Source organism: Prosopis cineraria, unplaced genomic scaffold (assembly GCF_029017545.1).
Source record: "Prosopis cineraria cultivar Desert tree isolate PC_DT_omini unplaced genomic scaffold, ASM2901754v1 PC3, whole genome shotgun sequence".
Lineage (NCBI taxonomy): Eukaryota > Viridiplantae > Streptophyta > Magnoliopsida > Fabales > Fabaceae > Prosopis > Prosopis cineraria.
Window position 1 is genome coordinate 5,197,824 of NW_026555334.1, and position 23,314 is coordinate 5,221,137.

The 23,314-nt window shown below is 30.3% G+C and overlaps 3 protein-coding genes across 3 annotated transcripts in view; all 3 read left to right on the top strand.

Moving 5' to 3' along the window:
• The first annotated feature begins 9,240 nt into the window (after window positions 1-9,240).
• LOC129304659 (uncharacterized) lies at window positions 9,241-14,906 on the top strand. The gene is made up of 7 exons (XM_054944390.1): window positions 9,241-9,769; window positions 10,962-11,117; window positions 11,677-11,733; window positions 11,859-12,059; window positions 12,199-12,393; window positions 14,655-14,778; window positions 14,873-14,906. The coding sequence occupies exons 1-7, from the start codon at window positions 9,241-9,243 to the stop codon at window positions 14,904-14,906; spliced, it is 1,296 nt and encodes a 431-aa protein (XP_054800365.1).
• A 32-nt stretch (window positions 14,907-14,938) lies between these two features.
• Window positions 14,939-16,523, top strand: LOC129305043 (uncharacterized). Its single transcript, XM_054944945.1, has 2 exons — window positions 14,939-15,016; window positions 15,695-16,523. The coding sequence occupies exons 1-2, from the start codon at window positions 14,957-14,959 to the stop codon at window positions 16,316-16,318; spliced, it is 684 nt and encodes a 227-aa protein (XP_054800920.1). The 5' UTR covers window positions 14,939-14,956; the 3' UTR covers window positions 16,319-16,523.
• Window positions 16,524-20,949: 4,426 nt separating this feature from the next.
• The window catches only part of LOC129304663 (uncharacterized), a 4,695-nt gene continuing 2,330 nt past the window's right edge, over window positions 20,950-23,314 (top strand). Inside the window, exons 1-5 of the mRNA XM_054944393.1 lie at window positions 20,950-21,472; window positions 21,748-21,877; window positions 22,513-22,573; window positions 22,667-22,820; window positions 22,928-23,086. Coding sequence (XP_054800368.1) covers window positions 20,950-21,472; window positions 21,748-21,877; window positions 22,513-22,573; window positions 22,667-22,820; window positions 22,928-23,086 — 1,027 coding nt within the window. The remainder of the gene's footprint in view (window positions 21,473-21,747; window positions 21,878-22,512; window positions 22,574-22,666; window positions 22,821-22,927; window positions 23,087-23,314) is intronic.

Below are 23,314 nucleotides of genomic sequence, written 5' to 3' on the forward strand. Positions count from 1 at the left end.
AAATCGGTTGTAAGTACCCCAAAAATAAGCAATGAAAAAGATTTTTAAAATTGGTATTAGTTACAATTGATTCAGAAAGTCTTTACTTTCTAAACTGGTTATTGTCACAACTAATTTAAAAAAAAAAGGTTTTTTTTTTAAATGGTGTTTATTTCTCCTTAACTCCCTATGTTACTGGTTACTTCTTCATAGCATCATCCGAAATGAACAACAACATACAAACAGCCAGCCTATTATTCAATTCAAAATATAATTCAACAATAACAAAATCCTTTAAACAAGTAAAAAAGTTGAAATCATATCCAATGTTATTCTCATAATTATATTGCAACTCTAATAGCATAACTATTCTAAGAATTCCAACACGAAATAAAAAGTAATCTAATAATTACAACTCAATTGAACTAAACAAACAATTGAAATGACTCTCTCCTTTATGAATTATCCTAAAATAAAAAGTCTATCTTCACCTGTCTGTTTTGTCCCCATAGTACCCCATCGGCGAGTAACTCGTAGTCTTCGAAGGTGAACCTCTAGATCCTTCAGGGCTAGGTTGTTCAAACCTCCAATTCAGATTATCTGTCGACTTCATTAGCTCATCCATGAGTTCTTCGAGTCGGTTGAATATACCTACAGCATGCTCAGCAAATTCGTTGTTCTTTCTCACTTCAGCTTGAAGCTCTTTTAGTCTGGTATTTTCCGCCATTATCTCTCAATGAAAGGACCAAATCTGTAATGCTCAGGATATATTATAATATTAATGGAGTAAAACTGACAAAACCAACGTTCACAAGCGTATTACAATTCCAAAATTGATAAAGGCACTACAGTAGGAATAATGAGAAAATGACAGCAAAGGCATGTAGAAAAGTATAGCAGAAGCAGAAACGTAGAGAAGGTTTGGCACAGAGATAGAGATATTCTAATCATTTTACACCCCCCACATAACCGTATTTGTCATTATATAGCCTCCACTTCATCCAACTCGCGCAATTTCCACGTTTCTTCCTTGTGTGTTGGCTCCTTCTTCTAGCTTCCAATGTGGGCTGTAGAATTGGGTTATCTGTTGTGATAGTTGGGCTCCCACTTGGATCTTCATTTGGGTTCATTACATCTAATCTCTAAATTTTTGTAAATTTCAAATCATTTCAACCATTCATTAAATCTACGCTCCCAATTTAGCCACATTAATAAACTGTGTGAAGATACAACCAACCAAATGGAGCTGGCATGCAACCAAAAAAAATCGAAGATGGATTTGGAATTATTTGATGCCAAACTGACGATATTAAAAGTTTAAAGCTACTCTCATTTGATCAAACACTGAGATTCATTGATTTCGTGGCTAGCTTGAGAAGATTGATATTTTGGACAGCTGAAATTATTAGAAATTGACAAAAATTCAGAGAGCGGATTAATGCAGATGATTTTGATCACTCTTATATACATCTAACATCTTATTTGAATAGTTTTTTATTTCTTGGCCAAATCTTATTTGAACAGTTGCGATTAGGTTTGGGAACCATAACTTATATGCCTAATAACTTTTTAAGACATTTTTCATTTAAATAATTCTTTAGTCTAACATTAAAGAATTAATTTTAAAATAAAAAATATATTAAAACTTAATATAAGTTAATAATATATATCTTAAATATATCATCCAAATTGAATAAAATTTCCAACAAAATAATAATTACACCCTCTTGTTTGTCCTATTTACAAGTTACTCCAAATATAGTTTATCAAAATTAAGAAAAATCTTAAAATTTATTAATTCTCTTTAAAAATTTGATAAATTTTCAACTATCCCTATTAAATATGTATATATATTTTAATAATATATTTTCTCTTACCAACACTAGATAAAAGTAAAACAGGACCTTGTGATAAAAAGTTAATAACATGTCTATAAATATAGGATCAAAAAATTCCTTTTCCTCTGTCATATAAATAAGATAAGAGGGTACAAAGTTAATATCGCATTCATGAAACGTCCCTCCCTCCCTCTCTGCTGATGAGATCAAACATAAAGCCTTTAATTGGTGTAAGGATGAAGAAACACGTTGATCCAAACAAAAGAAGCCGGATATTTTTCGGCCATATATTGATAAAATAAGAAACCGATAGTAAATTGAATGGTCATGAAAATGAATAGATTTCCCTTTGGAGATTTTGAATGAAAAAGGAAAGTTTGTCCCTGCCTGGGCGTGGCTTGATTTGGCTTGATTCTTGCCTATATATCTTCTTTATTGGCCTTTTTGACTATTTCTCTTCACTCTTGTTTTATATGGTTCTCACATGTGGGATGCAATGCAACGCGGAAGACATGCATGTGTAAGTTCAAAATGGCTTTTTTATGAGCTTCAGGGTCCGTTGTCACTTGCTGGTATGAAATAGATTTAAAAAATAAGAAAAAAAATAAATTAAATTATTTCAATTCTTCATGATAAATATGAAAAAAAAAATTAAAGCAATGTTTTTTATGTTTATTTTTCTAATCCATTTCATTTCATTCATTTTCAATAAGCAAACGGGCTTTCAATCTTTTCTGCTCTTCCCTTTCCTTTTTTCTCTCTAAAACTTGTACTTGTGCTCATTCAACTGCATGTATGCATCATCCATGCATCTTTAACTTGTTATTCCTTTGGCCTAACTCATTAAATGTCTTAAGAGATACACATATATGGTAAGTTATGGAATTCAATTTACAAAAGCAGCAAAATGAAAAATAATAATGAATAACTCTCCATGCGCCTTATATTAAGGACAATATATTTTTTCAACCTAAATTCAAACAGTAAATTATATTAGTATACACGTGGGTGTGTGTGTGTGTTGGTGTGTAAAACTAAACATGCAAAGGATCCCTCACATTAATTCCTCAACTATCTTCATATCCTTTTTTTTTTTTTAGTGAATGGAGATAAGAAAGGTTTCACCGCTCAAATAGCATTACTAAAATAATTACATATATTAGTGACTATCCACCAATTACTACAAAAAAAAAATTGAAGTTTAGTGTCCAAAAAAAGTCACTTCCTATGTAAAAATTGATCATAATTAGAGTTCATTTCCAATTCAGCACTCTAATATGTATGACTGTTTACTTCTTTCTTGTACGGTTGAATTGAAATCTTACATCGAGCATTGGTGAACTGACATTTGCGAACAAGAGAAAAATAATACTACATACATACATATAGCTTTATGTAATATGCCAATTCTATGACGTGTGTTTATGTAAGATATATTGTTTAATTTCTCAATCCAATTTTGTAAACATTCAAAATTTTTTTTATTCATGTATATCCTTTCCCTATCACATGTTGATGACTCTTAACAAACATCCTCTACTATTTGATTATTTTAATTCAAAATGTATAAATATTATAGTTGAACCGTGTCTATTTACTTTCAAAATAGTCTATTAATTAATTTCTTGCAATATTTTGAAAATTATTCTTGGGAAACGTAAAAATTAATTGTAATCATTGTATTAATAACAATGTAACTAATTAAATAAATAAAAATCGATTATCAACAAATTTGTTTGCCTGTAAATTAAACCGATGGATTCAAGTAAGTTTGTTTCTATCTGTAGTCTTTGGCCTCAAAGAAAATAAAACATAATTGTCTGTATTAATTCGTGGAACACATGGGAATATATGATATGAGTGTCGTTGCTTCTTCCAGGACAAATAATTCTATCCAATCATGTAACTTTCAAGATTGCTAAATTGAGACTGGTCAAAAAATATTGATAGGAAGCATGAGTTGGTTTGCGCCATTAAATATCTGAAAACGAGTATGAGGTAAAGGACATCATATGATATGAATTAGAGAATGATATTGTTCATGAGTTATATATCTTTTGCTTTATCTCTTATTTTGATGAAGTCCTTTTTACTTTATCTCTCCCAAGGAACATAATATATATTCCATGCGTTTTAAACGTGAGATTTATTTCCTGGGAAAGTAATATATTTTTAATATATTAGACATTTTACGTAATTTTTAAGGATAATTAATTAATATCACGTTTGTTTCACATATAAGGCTTTTTTAAAATCGTATATTTCAAAATAGAAGAAATTTCATAGAATTTAAAGAGCAGTTAATACCTTTGTATTTAAAAGGTGAGTATATCAAATTACGTAATCTTACCTAACAAGTGCTTAATGATCAATATTGTTAAAAGAATATTACATATTCTCACCAAACAAATTAGGTAATCTTTATTTAATATTGTATTTTTGGAAGAATATCAAAAAGAGATAATATAATGGGAAGAGTAATATTGAAAAAATATCACCAAAGTATCTTATATTTTGAGACATCAAATTTCTCTCAAAAGTGTCTTATAAATTAGGATGGAGGAAGTATTATATATGTAAAATTGTGGTGTATTTGAGAGAGAGAGAGAGAGAGAGAGAGAGAGAGAGAGAGAGAGAGAGAGAGAGATTTAAGAGAAAAATTATAATTTTATTATTCTTTATCAATCTCTGCCTCTGAGTGTTATATATAAACTTAGGATTCATGCTGCTTTATTAAGAATTCTGTTCTTGATAAAACATCCCTTTTTGCACCAATATGCACTCAGTCTCACTGCTGTTTAATTACCAGAAAGAAAACATATACTGAAAAGTAGAGAACACTCACCTACAAATATATGCATGCTAAGGACTCATCTTCAAATGCAATTCATTTGTTTAATATTAAAGGCTGTTTTAATTGATAAAGAACAATAAAATTAAAAAAATTTCTTAAATTGTATTACTTGTGAATAATGAGGATAATGTCACTCAACTAAAAAAAAAATAAGAGCATCATCATGTGTGTTAAAAGTAAAAAGTTACAATTTTACCCCTCCTTAATTTGTGTTAAAAAATAATAAAAAATATTTTTTTCATATCATGTGGCAAGTTTATTGTATTAATATGACATGGTAATCACTATATTAATAAAATAACAAATAATTAATGGTAATGAGTTTTGAAAAATTAAATTAAAAATTAGGGGAGTTAATTTTAAATGCTAAAAGGTGATAGAGATCATATGTAACTGTCTTAAAGTTCAAAGAGATTTTATACATGTTAGCATAATTTGAATTAGATAAATATTATCATTAAACTTCTATTTACTTTCAAAATAGTTTCTTAATTAATTTCTTGTATTTCTTGGGAAATGTAAAAATTAATTCTAATAATTGTATTAATAAAAATATAATTAATAAATTAAATCAAAAATCGATTATAAAAAAATTTGTTTAATTTGCCAGAAAATTAAACTGATATAATACTTGTGTGGATTCAAGTAGGTTTGTTTCTCTCTGTAGTCTTCGGCTAAAAAGAAAATAAAATATATCTGTCTGTATTAATTCGTGCAACCCATGGGAATAAATGATATGAGCGTTGCTTTTTGCAGGACAAATAATTCTATCCAATTTTGTAACTTTCAAGATTCCTAAAGTGTGAAGGCTTGATATGAATTTATGGCTTTTTAGCTTTTGTTACTTTTTTATTTATTGTTAAACTTTAAATTGTATAGGCTGCATATGAATCTTTTTAGCATTTGTTACATTTTATTTACTATTAAAATTTAATATATTTATTCGAGTTAACTCTGTCCGGTCCCACCCAGCTATTTATTTTTTTCTTCTCTAAATAAGCTAATTTAATCTAGTAATTGGTCTAGCATATTCGTTCTTTTTTTGTTATATACGAATGCACATATTGTTTTGTTTTGGACAAAACTTAATGTTCTTGATTTATTGCGAGGTAAAATGGATAGATAATTTTTTTCTTCTTTGAAATGGAGAGAGAGATACGGAGATTATAAAGAATCCCAAGCCAAGTGAGAGGTAAAATAGAGTCATTGAAACGCCCATTATATTTATTTGATAATGATAATTACTTTGAATAATTATTCTTGTTCCAACATGTAAGATATTGAAATATAAAAGAATTCTCACATCTAAAGATTAGAAGATAGATCATATATATATATAAGCTTATAGAAGATATTTAATCAAATGATTTAAACTATTTTGATGGAATATATTATCCGTAAGCATACTTAATATAAAAAAATTTAATATAGGAAACATAAGCTGATTTGCGCGATTAAATGTCTGAAAAAGCATGAGGCAAAGGACATAATATGATATGGAATACTAAGATTGAGCATAATATTCGTTTTAAATGTAAGATTTATTTTTTTGGAAAGTAATATATTTTAATAGATAAGATATTTTACGTAATTGTAAGGATAATTAATACTACATTTGTTTCAAATATAAGGATTTTTTTAAAGTCCTCTATTTCAAAATAGAAGAAACATCTTAGAATTTAAAAAGCAATCAATACCTTTGTATTTTTTTTTAAGTCCTAGCAAATACTTGATGATCAATAGTGTTAAATAAAGGGAAAGTTGAAAAAGAATTCGAGATCTAAATGTTTTTCTTGATGAATGTGCCTTATAGGAAAAAATGTCCCTCATCTGAAATCATAAACCGCTACCTTTGCTGGTTTGATTTTTAAATCGTTGATATGAAAGTCATACACATGCCTCCTATTATTATGCTTCATTATTATATATATATATATATATATATATATATACATATATATATATATATATCATTTTCCCTGCATTTAAAAATGACAATGTTAAAAAATAAGAATCTTAACTATCTATCTATTTTTCTTCATACGTATATATACCACCATCCTATTTTATAAGATATTTTTATTCAAAATTATGCATACCAATTAATAAAGCTTATTAAATATATTTTATAATATTATTTTTCCAAAATAATAAAATATAAATTTCTAAAAACACCTTAAATTTAATATTTTATTTGTGAAAGAATATTAAAGAGAGAATATAATGGAAAATATACTATCAAAAAAGTATGATTATTAGTGAAATCTTATTTTTATAAAAATATCTTATAATTTAAAACATCAATCTTTTCAAAAATGTTTCATAATAAATTGGGACTGAGGAAGTATTATGTATATACATATATATCATGTTAGAGAGAGAGAGAGAGAGAGAGAGAGAGGGGGGTGTATTTACTTTTGAGAAGATGAGACTCATCAGGTTAATAATCAAGATCCACTAAGTAAAAAAGCATACGTGAACATGGGTAAATAAAGGGGTTGATTTCGCCTGGCATAAAACAAAAAGCTCAAAGCTCTCACTCGAGTCACAATTTATATTTTGTGATTTTCAAGATTGTCAATTAATTAACTACAAACACTTTTAAAAATTAAAATGAGGAAAAGCATTTATCAAGAAAAAGAGTTAATGTACAATTTTAACGTTAAACTATAAGTCTATTCCTGGGACTCTACATTTATTGTATTATTCTTCTCAAATTTTAAAAGATATACAATGTTACCCTTATTATTAATAAAATTTAACTTTTCCTATTAATAATAAATTATAAAAAAAGATATAAAAATTACAGGAAATAATCCAAAATTTTAGACAATGACCCAAAAAGATTACATAATTATATAAAAGAACCAAGCCTTGTTTTTTAATGTCATTTTTGGATTTTGTAATTTTTTAGTTAACTAATTATTAAAGTTAATAATTTTTAATTATAAGGTCAACATTGCATTATTTTCAAAAGTTGAAAAGAAACGTTATATCAAAATAAGTTTAGAATTTTAGACTCATAGATCTACAATTTAAAGAAAAACTTGTTGAATCCTAAGAAGAATCCCACAACACATCTTTAAAAGAGTGTCAGTGGCACGTACGTCCATTCAAGTCACTTTCTATGCATTATAAAATATAGTTCAAAAAATATAAAACATTTTTTATTTTTTTATTAAAAAAGAAATTGTCATATGTTTCTTTATTTCTTCATAAGTAAAACTATAAATTTTAAAAAATATTGGGTAAAGGTGTATTTTTATCTCTAAAGTATTTTTTAAGGAGCATCTAGTATCCTAATATTTTTGTTGAAGCAAATTTTGCCCTTAACGCAATCAAAATGGAGCTTTTTTGCTCAAACATTGACCGTTAAAAAATCTGACATAAAGGAAAACAAATATTCCGTTTTGATAACGTTAAGGGAAAAATTATTTCTAACAAAGTTGTTCCTCAAAAATACTTTAGCGACAAAATGTAAAATGCTGGTTGTTCCTCAAAAAATATTTTAAAGACAAAAATGCATCTTTATCCAAAAATATTGTAACATATTTTTTTCAAATTAATGTTTATTTTTATGAGACAAATTTGTTTCATTAATTTTAGGATAATTTAATCCAAATTTTTTAATTCCAAACATAATTGTTATATTTACCTAATTTTTTAAACTGGTTAGTTATTTTTTTATATTTAAAAATGAAGTAGTATATTAATGTATGTCATGAATTTTACCTCGAAATCAAATAAATTTTCTAGGCTGCGTCCCTCTGAGTGTTGCTAGCAGCTATTCCTTAGAAATTCAGAATATGTCCAAGGTACATATGATTGATTATATATAAGCAATTATATATCGACTGACTTAAAACAGACGACAAAGTTGAGAACAAAATCATCGAATTTTTTGGGATGCTTGTCACATTTGAAGTGGTAAACAACGTGTTCGAAAAAAAAAAATTGGAATTAATTAAAAAGCAAAAGGTAATAATACCTTGCCTTCCATACAAGGAAAGGTTGGGAGAATGGCATTTAAGTTCGAAAAAAAATCATTTTAAAGTTCCAACTTCAACAACGTAAAATAAATCCCCTAGATTCTTAACTAGTATTTTTATATAATGCAATATGTTTCTAGTTTTAAAATTGAGAAAATTAGCTGTAAATTTAATGAGACAAATTACGTTGCAAGTTCATGGAAGTTATTAAACAATAATGATATGTTACTTTTCAAATTTAATCATTAAGATCCATGTTCCTTGTTAAAATCAAGAAGTGAGGTGCAAATTCAAGACAACACCATTACAAATTTGTCTCCAAATTTTGATATTTTCATATTTTACAACTTTCTTTCCTAAATTTATCAGGACTTTACTTGAATAAAATGATCTTATTGAGACTTAATGTCATTTTCCTTATTGTAAATGTTTTGCAGAGATTCCTGCTCTGCTTTTTCAGACACATGGGACATGAGTGTGGTTGCTAATCATGTATAAAAGGCTACCACGCACCAAGGTGACTACCACACGACCACGAGAGTTTTGTTAGTAATTGTCGCATTGCTGCAAAATGGAATACATGGATTCATCATTTATGTATATTCAGAATCTTTCGACGGCGCATGATATATACCATTTCACACTACAGGGTAAATGGTATGAAGTGGCCGCGGCATACAGAAACGATGCAGAGATTCACACGATGCCCGTCAACAGCGATGAAGACACGGCGTTGCACGTGGCGGCGAACGACAACAGGGCAGACGCCGTTGAGCAGCTGGTGGGTGAAATTAAGCAGAACCCGATGGCGTTGGAGAGTTTGAAAGCAAAAAATGGTAAAGGGGACACAGCGTTGCATCGAGCAGCATCAATAGGGTCGCTCGAGATGTGTGAGTGCATCATTGAAGCTGATCCTCGTCAAGGACATGTGTTGATTGAAGAACGCAACAAAAAAGGAGAGACTCCTCTCTTCTTGGCTGCTCTCAATGGACATATGGATGTTTTCTTTTACCTCGAAAATCGTTGCGCCGGCGAGTCTCTTTGGCTATGCAGAAGAGCAAGCGATGGACAGACAGCCCTTCATTGCTCTATTAGGGAAGACTACTACGGTAAGTAAATTAATTACTTATAGGTTCCTTAGCATCTAACCTAGAATTGCCTCTGGTTATACTAGTGAATCGGTGACTCACTTATATGGATATTGGTCGATTGGATTGAATTCTTTTTTTGTTTTTTTTTAACAATGCAATTTTTAATTCTCAAATTTGACTTAGATATTGATTTGATTTTTAACGTTTAATTTTTATCAATTCAATCTTTTAAATTTATTTTGATTATTGATTTGGTTCCTATTGTTTGAAAAGGAGGTTACATTATTAAAATTTGCTAATGTGGATAATAAAATATTGATGACAATCATGTAAATTAATAAAAAAAGTATAATTATTTAAATAAAAAAACTCTGAAATTTTAGAAAACAACAGAAGAAAACATTGTGCAAGAGATTATATTGATAAAAAATAAACTAATTTGAGGGTTCATTTGTTATCATTTAGCTACATATACATGCCATGTAATTAATACTCCCTCTGTTAAAAATATAAGACGTTTTTTGAGGATTAGATGTTTAAAAATGTAAGGTGTTTTTAGTCTTTCACATGTAATCATTGTTTTTTTTTTTTAAAGTGCCCCTATTAATAAATGACTTTATATTTATGTAAGGTGTTTAATAGGAGTAAACATGGAAAGATAGGATTAGTTTGAAAGTATATGACTACTTTATTAGGGATGAAATTTAATTAAAAATGCCTTATATTTTTAAACGGAGGGATTATAATTTACACATTAGATTATTTTAAAAACTTAAATAACTCACATGATAATTTAAGAAAATATAAAGAATCAAATCGATAATTGAGAAAAATTTGAAGGACTAAATGCTTTATTATCCTTTTATATATATATATATATATATATATATGTTTGTTCCCTTTGCTAAGCTTGAAATGACACTAATTTGAGTGAAAAAACAAAGAAAAATAAAGCAGTTTGTCTTCGTTGTACTTTAATAACTCTATTTTGGATTATGTGTGTTTTATATACGAAAGTTTCATTTACTTGTGGATTAATACTTTTTAATTTAAATACTATTCTGAAAAGTTGATGCAATAAATTGTAAATTTCTAAATTTGACTCGTAATTATTGTAGGAGGAAGCAGACTCGTTATAAATTTACAACTAATTAATGATTTATTTATTTATGCCTTTAATGGATTCATGCTCACGTATACATATTCACAGAGTTGGCATTTGAAATCATTAAACTGTACCAATGGGAAACTGTGGGTTCTATCGATGAAAAGGGAATTACCCCTCTCCATATCCTAGCCGCAAAACCTTCTGCTTTCGAAAGCAGCATCAGCAATTTTAGATGGTATGCCAAGTTCGCATACAAGTGTAAGTACTCCATTTGATTTTAATTTATAAGTCACTATTTTATTAAAATTAAAAAAATCTTAAAATTTTATTAATTGTGTCTTAAAATTTAATAAGTTTTTATCTTTTTTTTTAATAAACACAAAAAAATTATTTTCAATATTTTTCCTATCATTTAATAAGGGCATAAATACACAATGAGTATAGAAAATAATTAAGTGCCCTGTAAATAGGATTAAAACTAATTTTCTATCTCTATCCTATAAATAAGACCAAAAGAATATAACAAATATGATTGACCTCTTCATCATTAGTATGCATGTATGCATCACTTAATTATACTCCCTCGCTCCCGAAAATGCCCTTAGTTGAATTTTTCTCACACACTCTTAATTATCAACTAAGGCCATTATTTTTATAAGGGTATTTTTGAAAAATCATATTAATTACTACCTAACTTTTGTAAATTGTATTCTTTTATAAATAGTAAAATCCAACTCTTGTCTCTTTTGGCCTATAAAAAAGAATGGAGGGAGTAATTATTGCTTATATTTATATAATTTCCTTTTTCATGTGGAAGGCATATACGTGAAACCGTTGAGGAGCATCTACCATCCGTCAAAATCCCAGCAGACTGGCAAGTTCATGTTTATGAAAAGAAAATATTTTATTTGTTTATCTTAATTTTATTTTATTTGTTTATCTTAATTTTGCTTTATAATTATGATCTGAAAAGTAAACAAAGTTCATGTTTTGTCGTAGCTCTTCCTGAAAGCATAGTGGATGCAGAAAACCCAAGTGATCACATCAATGAATATGAAAATGTTGTTCCAAAAAGTTATTGGACATGTTGTGACATGTGCATTTTCATGACTGCATTCACCTGTTTTGTTGGTGACATTTTCATGCCTGCAATCACCCCTTTTGTTTGGCTCTATGGACTTGTGTTGTTTGGACCCCATGGTATGTACGTATGTACACTCTTGTTCTCTACCTCTAACAAAAATCTAGCCTGTGCCAATAAATAATTGATGGTGCTTTTAATTCTGTCATACGCAATTGTGCTTAATTATCTTGTTTATATATATATATATTAATTAAGGATTAGAGGTAATAAGGACATTGAGGAAGAAGAAACAAAAGCACGTTTGGTGCCATCAAATACTTGATGAAATTTGGAGGTATAAAGATGTTGCGTTCGTTGGAGCTGGAACCGTACCCGACTCCCCTTCTTCGTTGATCCAACCAGTAGACATCAGATTACCCGAACCTCATCATCAAACCGATGGCCAAGAAGGTATTGATCTTTTGTTATTCTTTCTTTTCTTCATTAAAATGCAGGGACTGACAAAGTGATGGAGACTTAAAATAGCATTAGATACAGGGTCACCGTGTCACACATTATATGGTGTGGGATGCTTAATCTGCTTTTTTAAATGAGTTTGGTTCTCTCATCATAATACATATAGTTTGGGAAGGATGTATATTCTCAAAAACTAAACTTATTCTTTCTAACCAACAATGATTTCATTCAAGAAAAGAAAGTAGCCTCAAAATAATCAATTTTTGTGTGTCTACATGTGTGTGTGTGTGATATCACCATTGATTGTACATATGGCAACACTTTAATGTGGTCAAATTGTAGGTAGAACTGTTAATATAGGTTCAACTCACAAAAAAAAGTGACAAATTGGGTTGAAGAGAATGGGTTCATTTAGACACAAGATGGTTTTGACTCACATTATATAACTTAAATCTACAGCGGGCTACCTTGTAGGTTGATAGGTTAGCCACCTTATATTTTGAAAAAAAAAGACAAAAAATAAATGAATAACATTGAATTTAAAATAAAGAATTCAAAGCAATCATATATGAAATTATAGTCTAAATACTTGAACTTGTATATTTCTTGAATTCAAGTTTAAATTATGACAGAAAACAAGAAAAACACATTGCTCAAATATAAGTTAAATATCTCAAATCATAATATATTCTTATTATAACTGTAACTAAAAATTTTTTTTTTTTATTTGATTGATTTTGCACAATTTTATCCTTAAGAGGTAATATCATTCAAGGCATGATTGGATATTAAATATAAATACTTTTCTTAACAAGAATTTAAACATTGATTTGCATATTATTGTAAGATACTAGCTTATTTTGCTAGATTCAACCTCTATTTTAAACTTTTCATATCATTTTTTTAATTTTTTAAATACTATTTTGAACTGTTCAGAGCAAAAATTTTATTTGAACTGTTTAGGTCAAATTTTAATAGATTAATGTTTATTTATTAAATATGAAAATAATAATATTTATTTATTATTATAATTATAATTTTGTGGTTTGGATACAAAACAAAAGAAAAAAGAGTGTTTTGGTGCTAAGCACCATGGCCCTGAAAACACGGAATTAAGTGATGTGGGTAAACCCGTCTCTAAATAACCTCCCATTTTGCCAACCAAACTTGCCACATTTTGGCTAATTGGGGACAAATCCATGTTACTAATTCTAACAAATTGCATAATTTTGTAAGACCTGTAATTTGTGTCGTCATTTGTTTTTAATCTTATTAATATTCAATACGTTCAGAAATGAGAAAGATATATGAGTAATAACTTTAATTTTTCTCTAATATTGGATAAATTCAGCTGAAAAGAAAGCAAACTATGAATCAACGCAAATGAAAAGGTAACTCTACCATTAATTATATCGGGGTTGAATTTTTAAACTTGGAAGCCTTTAATTATAACTAAATCACAATATTGGCAGGAAAAAAAAATCTCACCAACATCAAGGTATTTCTGATCACCTTCTCTAATCTTCATAGATATTGTGGGCCGTCAAGAAACTTTCTATAGTGATCAACTTTAAGAACTCTCTAACTTATTCTTTCTAACCAGAATTTATTACATTCAAGAAAATAGCCTCAAGACAATAAAGCAGTGTGTGTAATATCACTAAATATCATGGATGGCAAGTTGGCAACAGTTAAATTTGGGAGAATGACAAGCAAGGGCCTCATAAAAAAAATTAATGCCAAGTTAAAATTTTTTAAAAATTTTAGTATTGAAACATAGGAGAAAAAAAAAACTGAATTTGGGAACTTTAGCTATAAAGAGATTTCTAGCTTGACATTATTACCTTTATAAGGTCTTTATTCATCATTCTCCCCTCTAATTCGGGCGAATTTTCTGAACATAGAATCCGCCCCCACCTTTGAATTGGATCCACTAGATGATATGCACTTTTCAATTGCCGGTGATGCCAAACAAAGTGCAGATGTTGGCAACCAAATTTTTACTGCAGATCAACACAAACTACAAGTCTACCATTAATTATGGCTAAAAATCACAATTCACAACATAAAGGAAATTCTCACCTTCTCTATAGATTTTTTGGGGAAGAAACTCTGCATATTGGTAAACTTAAGAACTCTCTAGTAAAATATTTATTATAAGAGTTAGCAGATGAAGAAAGAGAGCCTGAAGTGTTCTGTTCCCCCTGTATATGTAAGTAGGTAGAGCCATGGATATTCATTGGATTAATTTTCAGGGGTAGAAGAGATGGTAAAAAATGAAAGGGAGAGACAGGAGTCAGCATTGTTTATTGCAGCGGAAAATGGTGTGCTGGAAATAGTGAAGAAAATTCTGAAAGATAAACCAGAGGCCATTGTCATGTACAAAACCAACTCGAAAGGCCAAAATATATTGCATGTGGCAGTTGTAAACAGGCAAATCCATGTTTTGGAGTACCTGATGAGGCACATAAAGGAGAACTTGCAAGAAAAACTCCTCAGAGGCGTAGACAGTGCAGGCAACACCATCCTCCACTTGGCTGCCAGGCTCTCCCATTACATGCCCATGCATATTAGTGGTGCTGCCATGCACAAGCAGTGGGAAGTCGAATGGTTTCGGGTAACATATCTCATTCTACTTAAAAAACACACGGATTAGTGCTCTTATGACAGAATTTTTTTCACTAGCGAAAAAATAGCTTTCTAAACTGGTTCCTATGCCAATGGTTTAGGAAATAAAGGGGGTGGCATTTTCATAACTACATTGCGAGTTATTAGACTTTCTAAACCGGTTCCATGAAGAACAGGTTTAGAAAAAGATTTCTAGACTGGTTGTTTACACAACTGTTCTAAAATATGATCTTCTTTAATAAAACATTTAACTTTTTTTAATGCTTTCTAGACTAGATAATTGTATAACTGGTTTGGAAACATTTTTTTGATTTTTTTGACTTTCTAAACCGATTTTGTTGACAAACAGTTTAGAAAGGCTTTTATTTTTTCTTAAGAAATTAAATTTTTAATTACTTTCTAAATCAGTTGTCTTGATAATTAACCAGTTTAGAAAGGCTTCACTGGTTTAAAAAGCACTTTTCCTACTAGTGTTTCTTACAATTTTTTGTGACAAAAATTCACCTGTTTCATCACAAATGATTTGTGACAAAAAAATTTGCCGATTACAAATCTGTCCTAAATTTCTTGTTTTCTAGTGTTATTTCCTCCTCCTCCTCAACCAAATTGAATCAATCATTTATGTCATGCATGTATAAATTGATGAAAGTTTTCTTCCATTTTGTAGTATATGAAGAAAAAAGTGCCGCACAAAATGCAATTCCTCTGCAATAGGAATCAGCAAACACCAGCAGATACTTTTGCAACAGATCACAAGGATTTAATCAAAGAAGGCGTTGAATGGCTCAAGAGCACGTCGGAGTCGTGCTCCGTCGTGGCCGCACTTATTGCCGGTGTGGCCTTCACTACGGCTATCACCATCCCTGGTGGTACTGAGCAGGTGACCGGCAAACCTTACCTAGAACGCCACCCAGCTTTCAAACTGTTTGCAAGCACCTCACTGTTGGCTTTCTGCTGCTCCATCACCTCTCTCATCTTGTTCCTCTCCATCCTCACTTCCCGCCAGCAACCTCGAGATTTTCACAAAGATTTGCCTTTCAAACTTCTTTTGGGGTTGAGTTTCCTCTTCATGTCCATCGTTTCCATATCCGTCTCTTTCTCTGCTGCATTCTTCTTTTTGCTCAAGGACATCCTCAAGCAGGATGTTTTTTCACTCTATGTTTTCACCATCTCGTCTATTTATTTCACCGGCGTCATCCTGTTACCCCTTTGCACCGATCTTTTCAAAGCTGTTTCCATCAAAATTCCCCAATCCGGTAATAGAGAATCTGGTGGAAAGCTGCGTATTTGAAATTCTTATCACCTTTCCATGATTCTCACAACTATTTGACAAGAACTCTGTTTTGTTACCAACTCTAGCTACTTTAAGTCATTTCAAATTATGATTCCATTGCTGCACTGTTTTATTATTACTTTTTTCATATTTGTATCGTTTCAAATTTTACTATTGTGTATTAAAATCTTCTGTTATAATCTAATCAATAACTTGAAGCTTAGATTTTGGAGAGTCCCACCCTTTGATATTGCAAATCGCTACCTTCTTAGAATATGGATATATATCATATGTCAACATTTTATGGCTTCAGATATTATTAGCAGTCAGTGGAGTTTAAAGCATTGAAATCTTTATATGAGAAATTAATTATACATTATTTAATTACACAAGTATGTGTTTATATATGAAGCAATATTAAATTGTTAAAACTCAAAACATATACATACATTTGATGTTATTTTCAATTATTAATATAATTAAAAAAATATTATATATATTATAATTTTTTTATATTCATAGAAACTTAAAAATATTATTTTTTAATAAAATTAATTTAAAATGTATCAAATTTTAAATTTAAGCCTTCAATTATATTCCTACAAATATTTTAGTCCAATTTTCAAATTTGATTATTATATTAAATAACAACAATTAAATATATAATGCAATTATAAAATTGTATCATATCATATCATGAACAATATGTTATATATTATTTGATTTTCATCTTCTTTCAAAAGAGATGAATTTTTCTCATTCTTTCCTGAGAAAAAAGAGAGTAAAATCTCGTAGGTAAAATTATGTTATCTCAAAAATTTTCAAGTCAAGTTTATTCTCTTGAACAATTTTGAGAGAACACATTCCTTTCGGACTATTTCAAGAGAACTTCTCTTAAAAACATCTAATTTTCCAAAATAGGTAAGAGAACTTCTCTGAAAATATAAAGAGACAGTTCTCTCGAAGAGAGCTATTCTCCCAAATAATAATGAGAGAAACACTTTCTCTTGCAACTATTTGAGAGAATGACTCTAGAAAAAATTGTGTGAAAAAATTTCCCACAAACATATTTGAGAGAAATGAACGAACGGATTGTGTCAGTGTTTGGTAAGTTTCTCTCGAAAAGTTCTGCGAGAACTATTTTATCTCAAAAAATTTTGAGAGAAATGAAAAAATGGAAATGTAGATTCAGGTATTTTTCTTTCGAGTGAAAATAGTTCTCATGTAAACTTTCAAAAGAATTCCATGAGAAATTGGCAAATCAAATTAATGTCAAATTTTGTTTCTTGTCAACCCCTTTCCTATTACAGGGACAATTTCAAATACTAGTAACAGCACCAATGCAACAACAAATATAACTGATCATGAAAATATATCTAAAATAAACAAGTTTATAAGTAATCCAAATTAAAGTCATAATAAATTCATAGACTGTTAATCATCACCATCAGACTCATCACTTCCTTGATCTTCAATTATAGGTGTATACGTATTTAAAATGCATTCGTTGGTCAAGGACTTAAATTGAGCCATCATCTCTTTAAAAATTTCTTATTTTCTACCAACTTAGCTCTTAATTGATTCTCTCGAGCTTCATGTGCGATTCATTGGGGTTAGAAATGAATGGGATAGAGACTAAAAGTTGAAGGCTGTGAGATTGCGAGACTGAGATTGACGAAGGTAAAAGGTAGCAGTTGCACAATCTCAAAGGGAATATTTTTAGTCTATGTATGAAATAGACTAGAAGTTTCACAATACTTTATTGGTTTGATGCATTTAAGTGCTGCAATTGAAAATGTGCATATTTAAATAGAAAATCTTGTTGTCACAAATTTTAGTCTAATCATCTTATTGGAGGCATAAATAAATTTTGGTAAACCATTTTATGGAGTAGTCTTTTCTTCATCTCATAATTATTGATATGAGATGAATATGGGAAAAAATTCGCAAGCACGCTTGAGGAATAATTTATATGTAATCTCCAACGAATTATATGTAAATCAATCACACAGAGAAGACACCCCTGTTAGTGCCTCGGATTTAGATGTAAATCACCATTGATTACACATGTAAATAGACATGGGAAAAAATTTGCAAGCATGCTTGAGAAATAATTGACATGTAATTTCTAGCAGATTATGAAAATGACTACATATTACATGAAAATGACATTGCTATAACACAAGGTAAAAGCCTTGCATCTTAAGCCATAACATATGTACCCTAAGCTAGAAGCCTTTCACTCTAAACATCTCTCTTGCACTCAAGCCAGAAGCCTTGTACCTTAAGCTAGAAATCTTGCACCTCAGTCATAACCCTTGCACCTCAAATCAGCAGCTTTGCACCTCAGCCAAACCCCTTTCACCTAAGCCATACCCTTTGCACCCTAAGCCATAACCCTTACACCTCAAATCAGAAGCCTTACACCTAAGTTATAACCTTTGTACCTCAAGTTAAAAGCCTTGCACTTAAGCTATACCCTTTACACCTCAAGTCAGAAGCCTTACACCCTAGCCACAAGTCTTGCACCTTCGCTCAAAAGCTTTACACCCAAGCCATACCCCTTGCATCTTAAGCCAAAAGCCTTGCACTCAAGCCAAAGCCTTTGTCCCCTAAATTAAAATCCTTGCACCCTCTAGTTGTTGAATTTACATGTAATGCTTAATGATTACATGCAATCAAGTGGTGTTGGTTCCAATGACCCTTCACTTGCTATCTAGAGCTCTGGCAAGTGTATTGTCACTGTTGGAGGAGGGACTGGAGCTCCAACAATCAAATTTTGTGCTTTTTAAAAAAAAAGATTATTAACACAAAGGGGCATTTAGTTATTTGTTCAAATTATTTAATAAATAAAATATTTGCCTTGGTTCTTCAAGTACATTTGGTCCCTTTGATTAATTTTGCTTCCAACTAGATTATTTTCACCAATTTTCTCTTAAATTAAACCGATAAAATACTTGTGTGGATTCAAGTAAGTTTGTTTCTCTCTGTAGTCTTCGGCCACAAAGAAAATAAAATATATCTATCTGTATTTAATTCGTGGAACACATGGGAATAAATGATATGAGTGTTGCCTTTCGCAGGACAAGTAGTTCTATCCAATTTTGTAACTCTCAAGATTGCTGAAGTGTGAAGGCTTGATATGAATTTATGGCTTTTTAGCTTTTGTTACTTTTTATTTATTATTAAACTTTAAATTGTGCAGGCTAGATATGAATTTATGGATTTTTAGCATTTGGTACATTTTATTTACTATTAAACTTTAATTTATTTATTTGAGTTATGAACTCTGTCCGGCTCCACCTAGCTATATATTTATTTATTTGTCCTTCTCTAAATAAGCTAATTTAATCTAGTAATTGATCTAGTATATTCGTTCTTTTTTGTTATATACTACTGCACATATGGTTTTGTTTTGGACAAAACTTAATGTTCTTGATTTATTGTGGAGGCAATCAGTCAGGAACTTAATTATATATGGAGATAATCTTCTTCTAACATTTATAACATTTTTTTTTCAAATTTCCCCACATAAAATCAATGTTCATTTTCACGAGACAAATTTGTTTCATTAATTTAATCCAAATTTTTTAATTCTAGACACAATTATTATGTTTAACTAATTTTTTTAAACTAAATGAGTTGGTTATTTTTTTCTTATATTTAAAAACGAAATAGTATATTAATGTATGTCATGAATTTTACCTCCAAATCAAATAAGTTTTCTAGACTTCATCCCTCTGTGTCGCTAGCAGCTGTTCATCAGAAATTCAGAATATGTCCAAGGTATATATGATCGATAATACATCGACTGACTTAAAACAGATGACAAAGTTGAGAACAAAAAAATGGATTTTTATGTTTTTTTGGGTTGCTCGTCTGATTTGAACTGGTAGACAACGTGTTCCACAACACAAATAACAAAATTGAGATTAATTAAAAAGCAAAAGATAATAATACTTTGCCCTTCCATACAAGGAAAGGTGATATTATTGTCATGGAAGGATGGCATTTAAGTTCAAAAAGGATTATTATTTTATTCAGGTAAAGCCGTAACAAATTTGAAAATATAAAATAAGTCCCTTAGATCCTTAACTAGTATTTTTTACATAATGTAATCTTTTTCTAGTTTTAAAGTTAAAAAAATGAGTTGCAAATTTAACAAGACAAATTAAGTTGCAAGTTCCTTAAAGTTATTAGATGATGACATGTTATTTTTTAAATTTAATCATTAAAATTTTTTTTCCATGTTAAAATCGGAAAAGTGAGTTTGCAGATTCAAGACGACACAATTAAAAATTTGTCCCCTAAATTTGAAATATTTTTCTATTTTGTGATTTTTTTTCTCCCAAATTTGTTGTGACTTGACTTTATATTTAAAAATACCAGTTCACATCTAAGGGACTTACTTTATATTTTAAAATTTATTAGAGTTTTACTGGAATAAAATGAGTCTACTGGGACCCTGGCCCTACTGGCATTGCTTCCCAGAGGTTCCTGCTCTGCTTTTTCAGACATAAGGGACATGATTTTGGTAGTTAATCACGTATAAAAGGCTACCACGCACCAAGGTGACTGCCCACACACGACGACGAGAGTTTTGCCAGTAATTCTCGCATTGCTGCAAAATGCAACACATGGATTCATCGATGGATATTCAACTTGTTTCGATGACGCGGATGGATTTATACCGATGGACGTTCCATGGTGAATGGAGTGAAGTGGTGACGGCATACAAAGACAACGCAATGATTCACAAGATGCCCGTCAACAGTGATAAAGACACGGCGTTGCACGTGGCGGCGAACGAGAACAATGCTATCACAGTTAAGCAGCTGGTGGATGAAATTAAGCAGACGTCGGGGGCGGTGGAGAGTTTGAAAACAAAGAATGTTGAAGGTGACACAGCGTTGCATCGAGCAGCATCCATAGGGTCGCTCCAGATGTGTGAGTGCATCGTTGAAGCTGATCACCATCGTCATCAAGGACACGTGTTGATTGAAGAACGGAACAATAATGGAGAGACTCCTCTGTTCTTGGCTGCTTTAAATGGACATAACGATGTTTTCTTTTACCTCCAATCTCGTTGCGCCGACAAGTCTCTTGGGCCATGCAGAAGAGCAAGCGATGGCCAGACAGTCCTTCATTGCACCCTCTACCGAGACTACTTTGGTGCGTAAATTTTACTCCCCTTCTCAAATATAAGAAAAATTACCGAGTGTCTTTTTTTATTTATAAATAAAATTATCAATTTCAAAAAAATTTATTATATTTATTTTTAAAATTGTTCATCATGAAGTTTAAATACCACAAAAATTTAGTCCAAAGTAATTGGTAAACATAGTAGGGGGCGGACTTGTTATAAATTTACAACTAATTAATGATTTATTTATTGATGCCTTTAATTAATGAATTCTTGCTCCTGTGAATTATTCTATTCACTGCAGAGTTGGCATTTGAAATCATTAATATGTACCAAAAAGAAATTGTGGGTTCTGTGGATGAAAAGGGAATTACCCCTCTCCATATCCTAGCCGACAAACCTTCTGCCTTCAAAAGCAGCAGCAATTTTAGATGGTATAATATTGGCATATGAGTGTAAGTACTCTCTTTAATTCTATTTATAAATTATTTTTAGCATATTTTACTTGAATTGAATAAAATTTTAAACTTTATTAACTCTATCCTAAAATTTAATAAGTTTTTACTTCCATTCTCCTAATAAAAAAAACAATTATTTTTAATTTGTTTCTATCTTTAATAAGGGCAGAAATACAAAATGACATAAAAATAATTAAGTGCATGCCTTATAAATAAGATTAAAATTAATCTTTTTTTTTATTCTTATAAATAGGACTAGAGGAATATATATATAAATACAGACACACAAATATAGTTGCCCTCTTCATCATTGGCACCCACGCATGCTCCACTTAATTATACTCCGTTACAAAATGCCCTTAATTAAATCTTTCTCACACACACTCTTAATTATTAGCTAAGGCCATTGTTTATATAAAGGTATCAGTGAAAACATATATATTAATTACTACTTATATTTTGTAAATTGTTTTATAAATAGCAAAACCCAACTCTTGTCTATTTTGGTCTATAAAAAAGAACGGAGGGAGTATTATTTTTTTTCAAAAAATATAAAAATCAATATTGTAATTATTTTTTATATTTATGTATTTTCCTTTTTCATGCGGAAGGTATATACGTGAAGCGGTTGAGAAGCACCAACCATCAGTCAAAATCCCAGCAGACTGGCAAGTTCATGTTTATGAAAAGAAAGTATTTTGTTTATCTTAATTTTGCTTTATAATTATGATCTGAAAATTGAATGAAGTTCATGTTTTGTCGTAGCTCGTCCCCGAAGCACTGCGGATACAGAAAACCCAATTGATTACAACTGTGAACATGGAAATGATGTTCCGAAAAATTATCGGACATGTCGTGACATTTTCATGGCATTCACCTGTTTTTATTATTTGGTCTGTCTTGGAAGGGCTTTGGTACAGTACTCTCTCTTTCTCTATGTCCTCTAACCTGATAATTGATGGTGCTTTTAATTCTGTTATACGCACTTGTGCTTAATTAATTGGTTGTTTATATATATTAATCAAGGATTAGAGGAAATAAAGACATTGAGGAAGAAGAAACAAAAGCACCTTTGGTGCGGTCAAATACTGGATGGACTTTGGAAGTATAAAGATGTAGCATATTGGAGGTCGTGTCAAAGCCTTGTGAACCCAGAACCTCGTCGCGAGACCGATGGCCCAAAAGGTTTTTCGCCCTTCACCCACCCATCATTATATCTCATGGAGATATTGATCTTTTCTTGGTTTTTTTTTTTTTTTAACCTTTTCTATAAGAATGAGATGCTTAATGAACTAGCTACTTAAATGAGTTGTTTTTGCCAAGATATTTCTAGGTTTTGAAGAGATATTGTTTTCCACTCAGATAAATAACACCCAAAATGGTTTACAGGTCAAAAAAGGGAATTATATATAG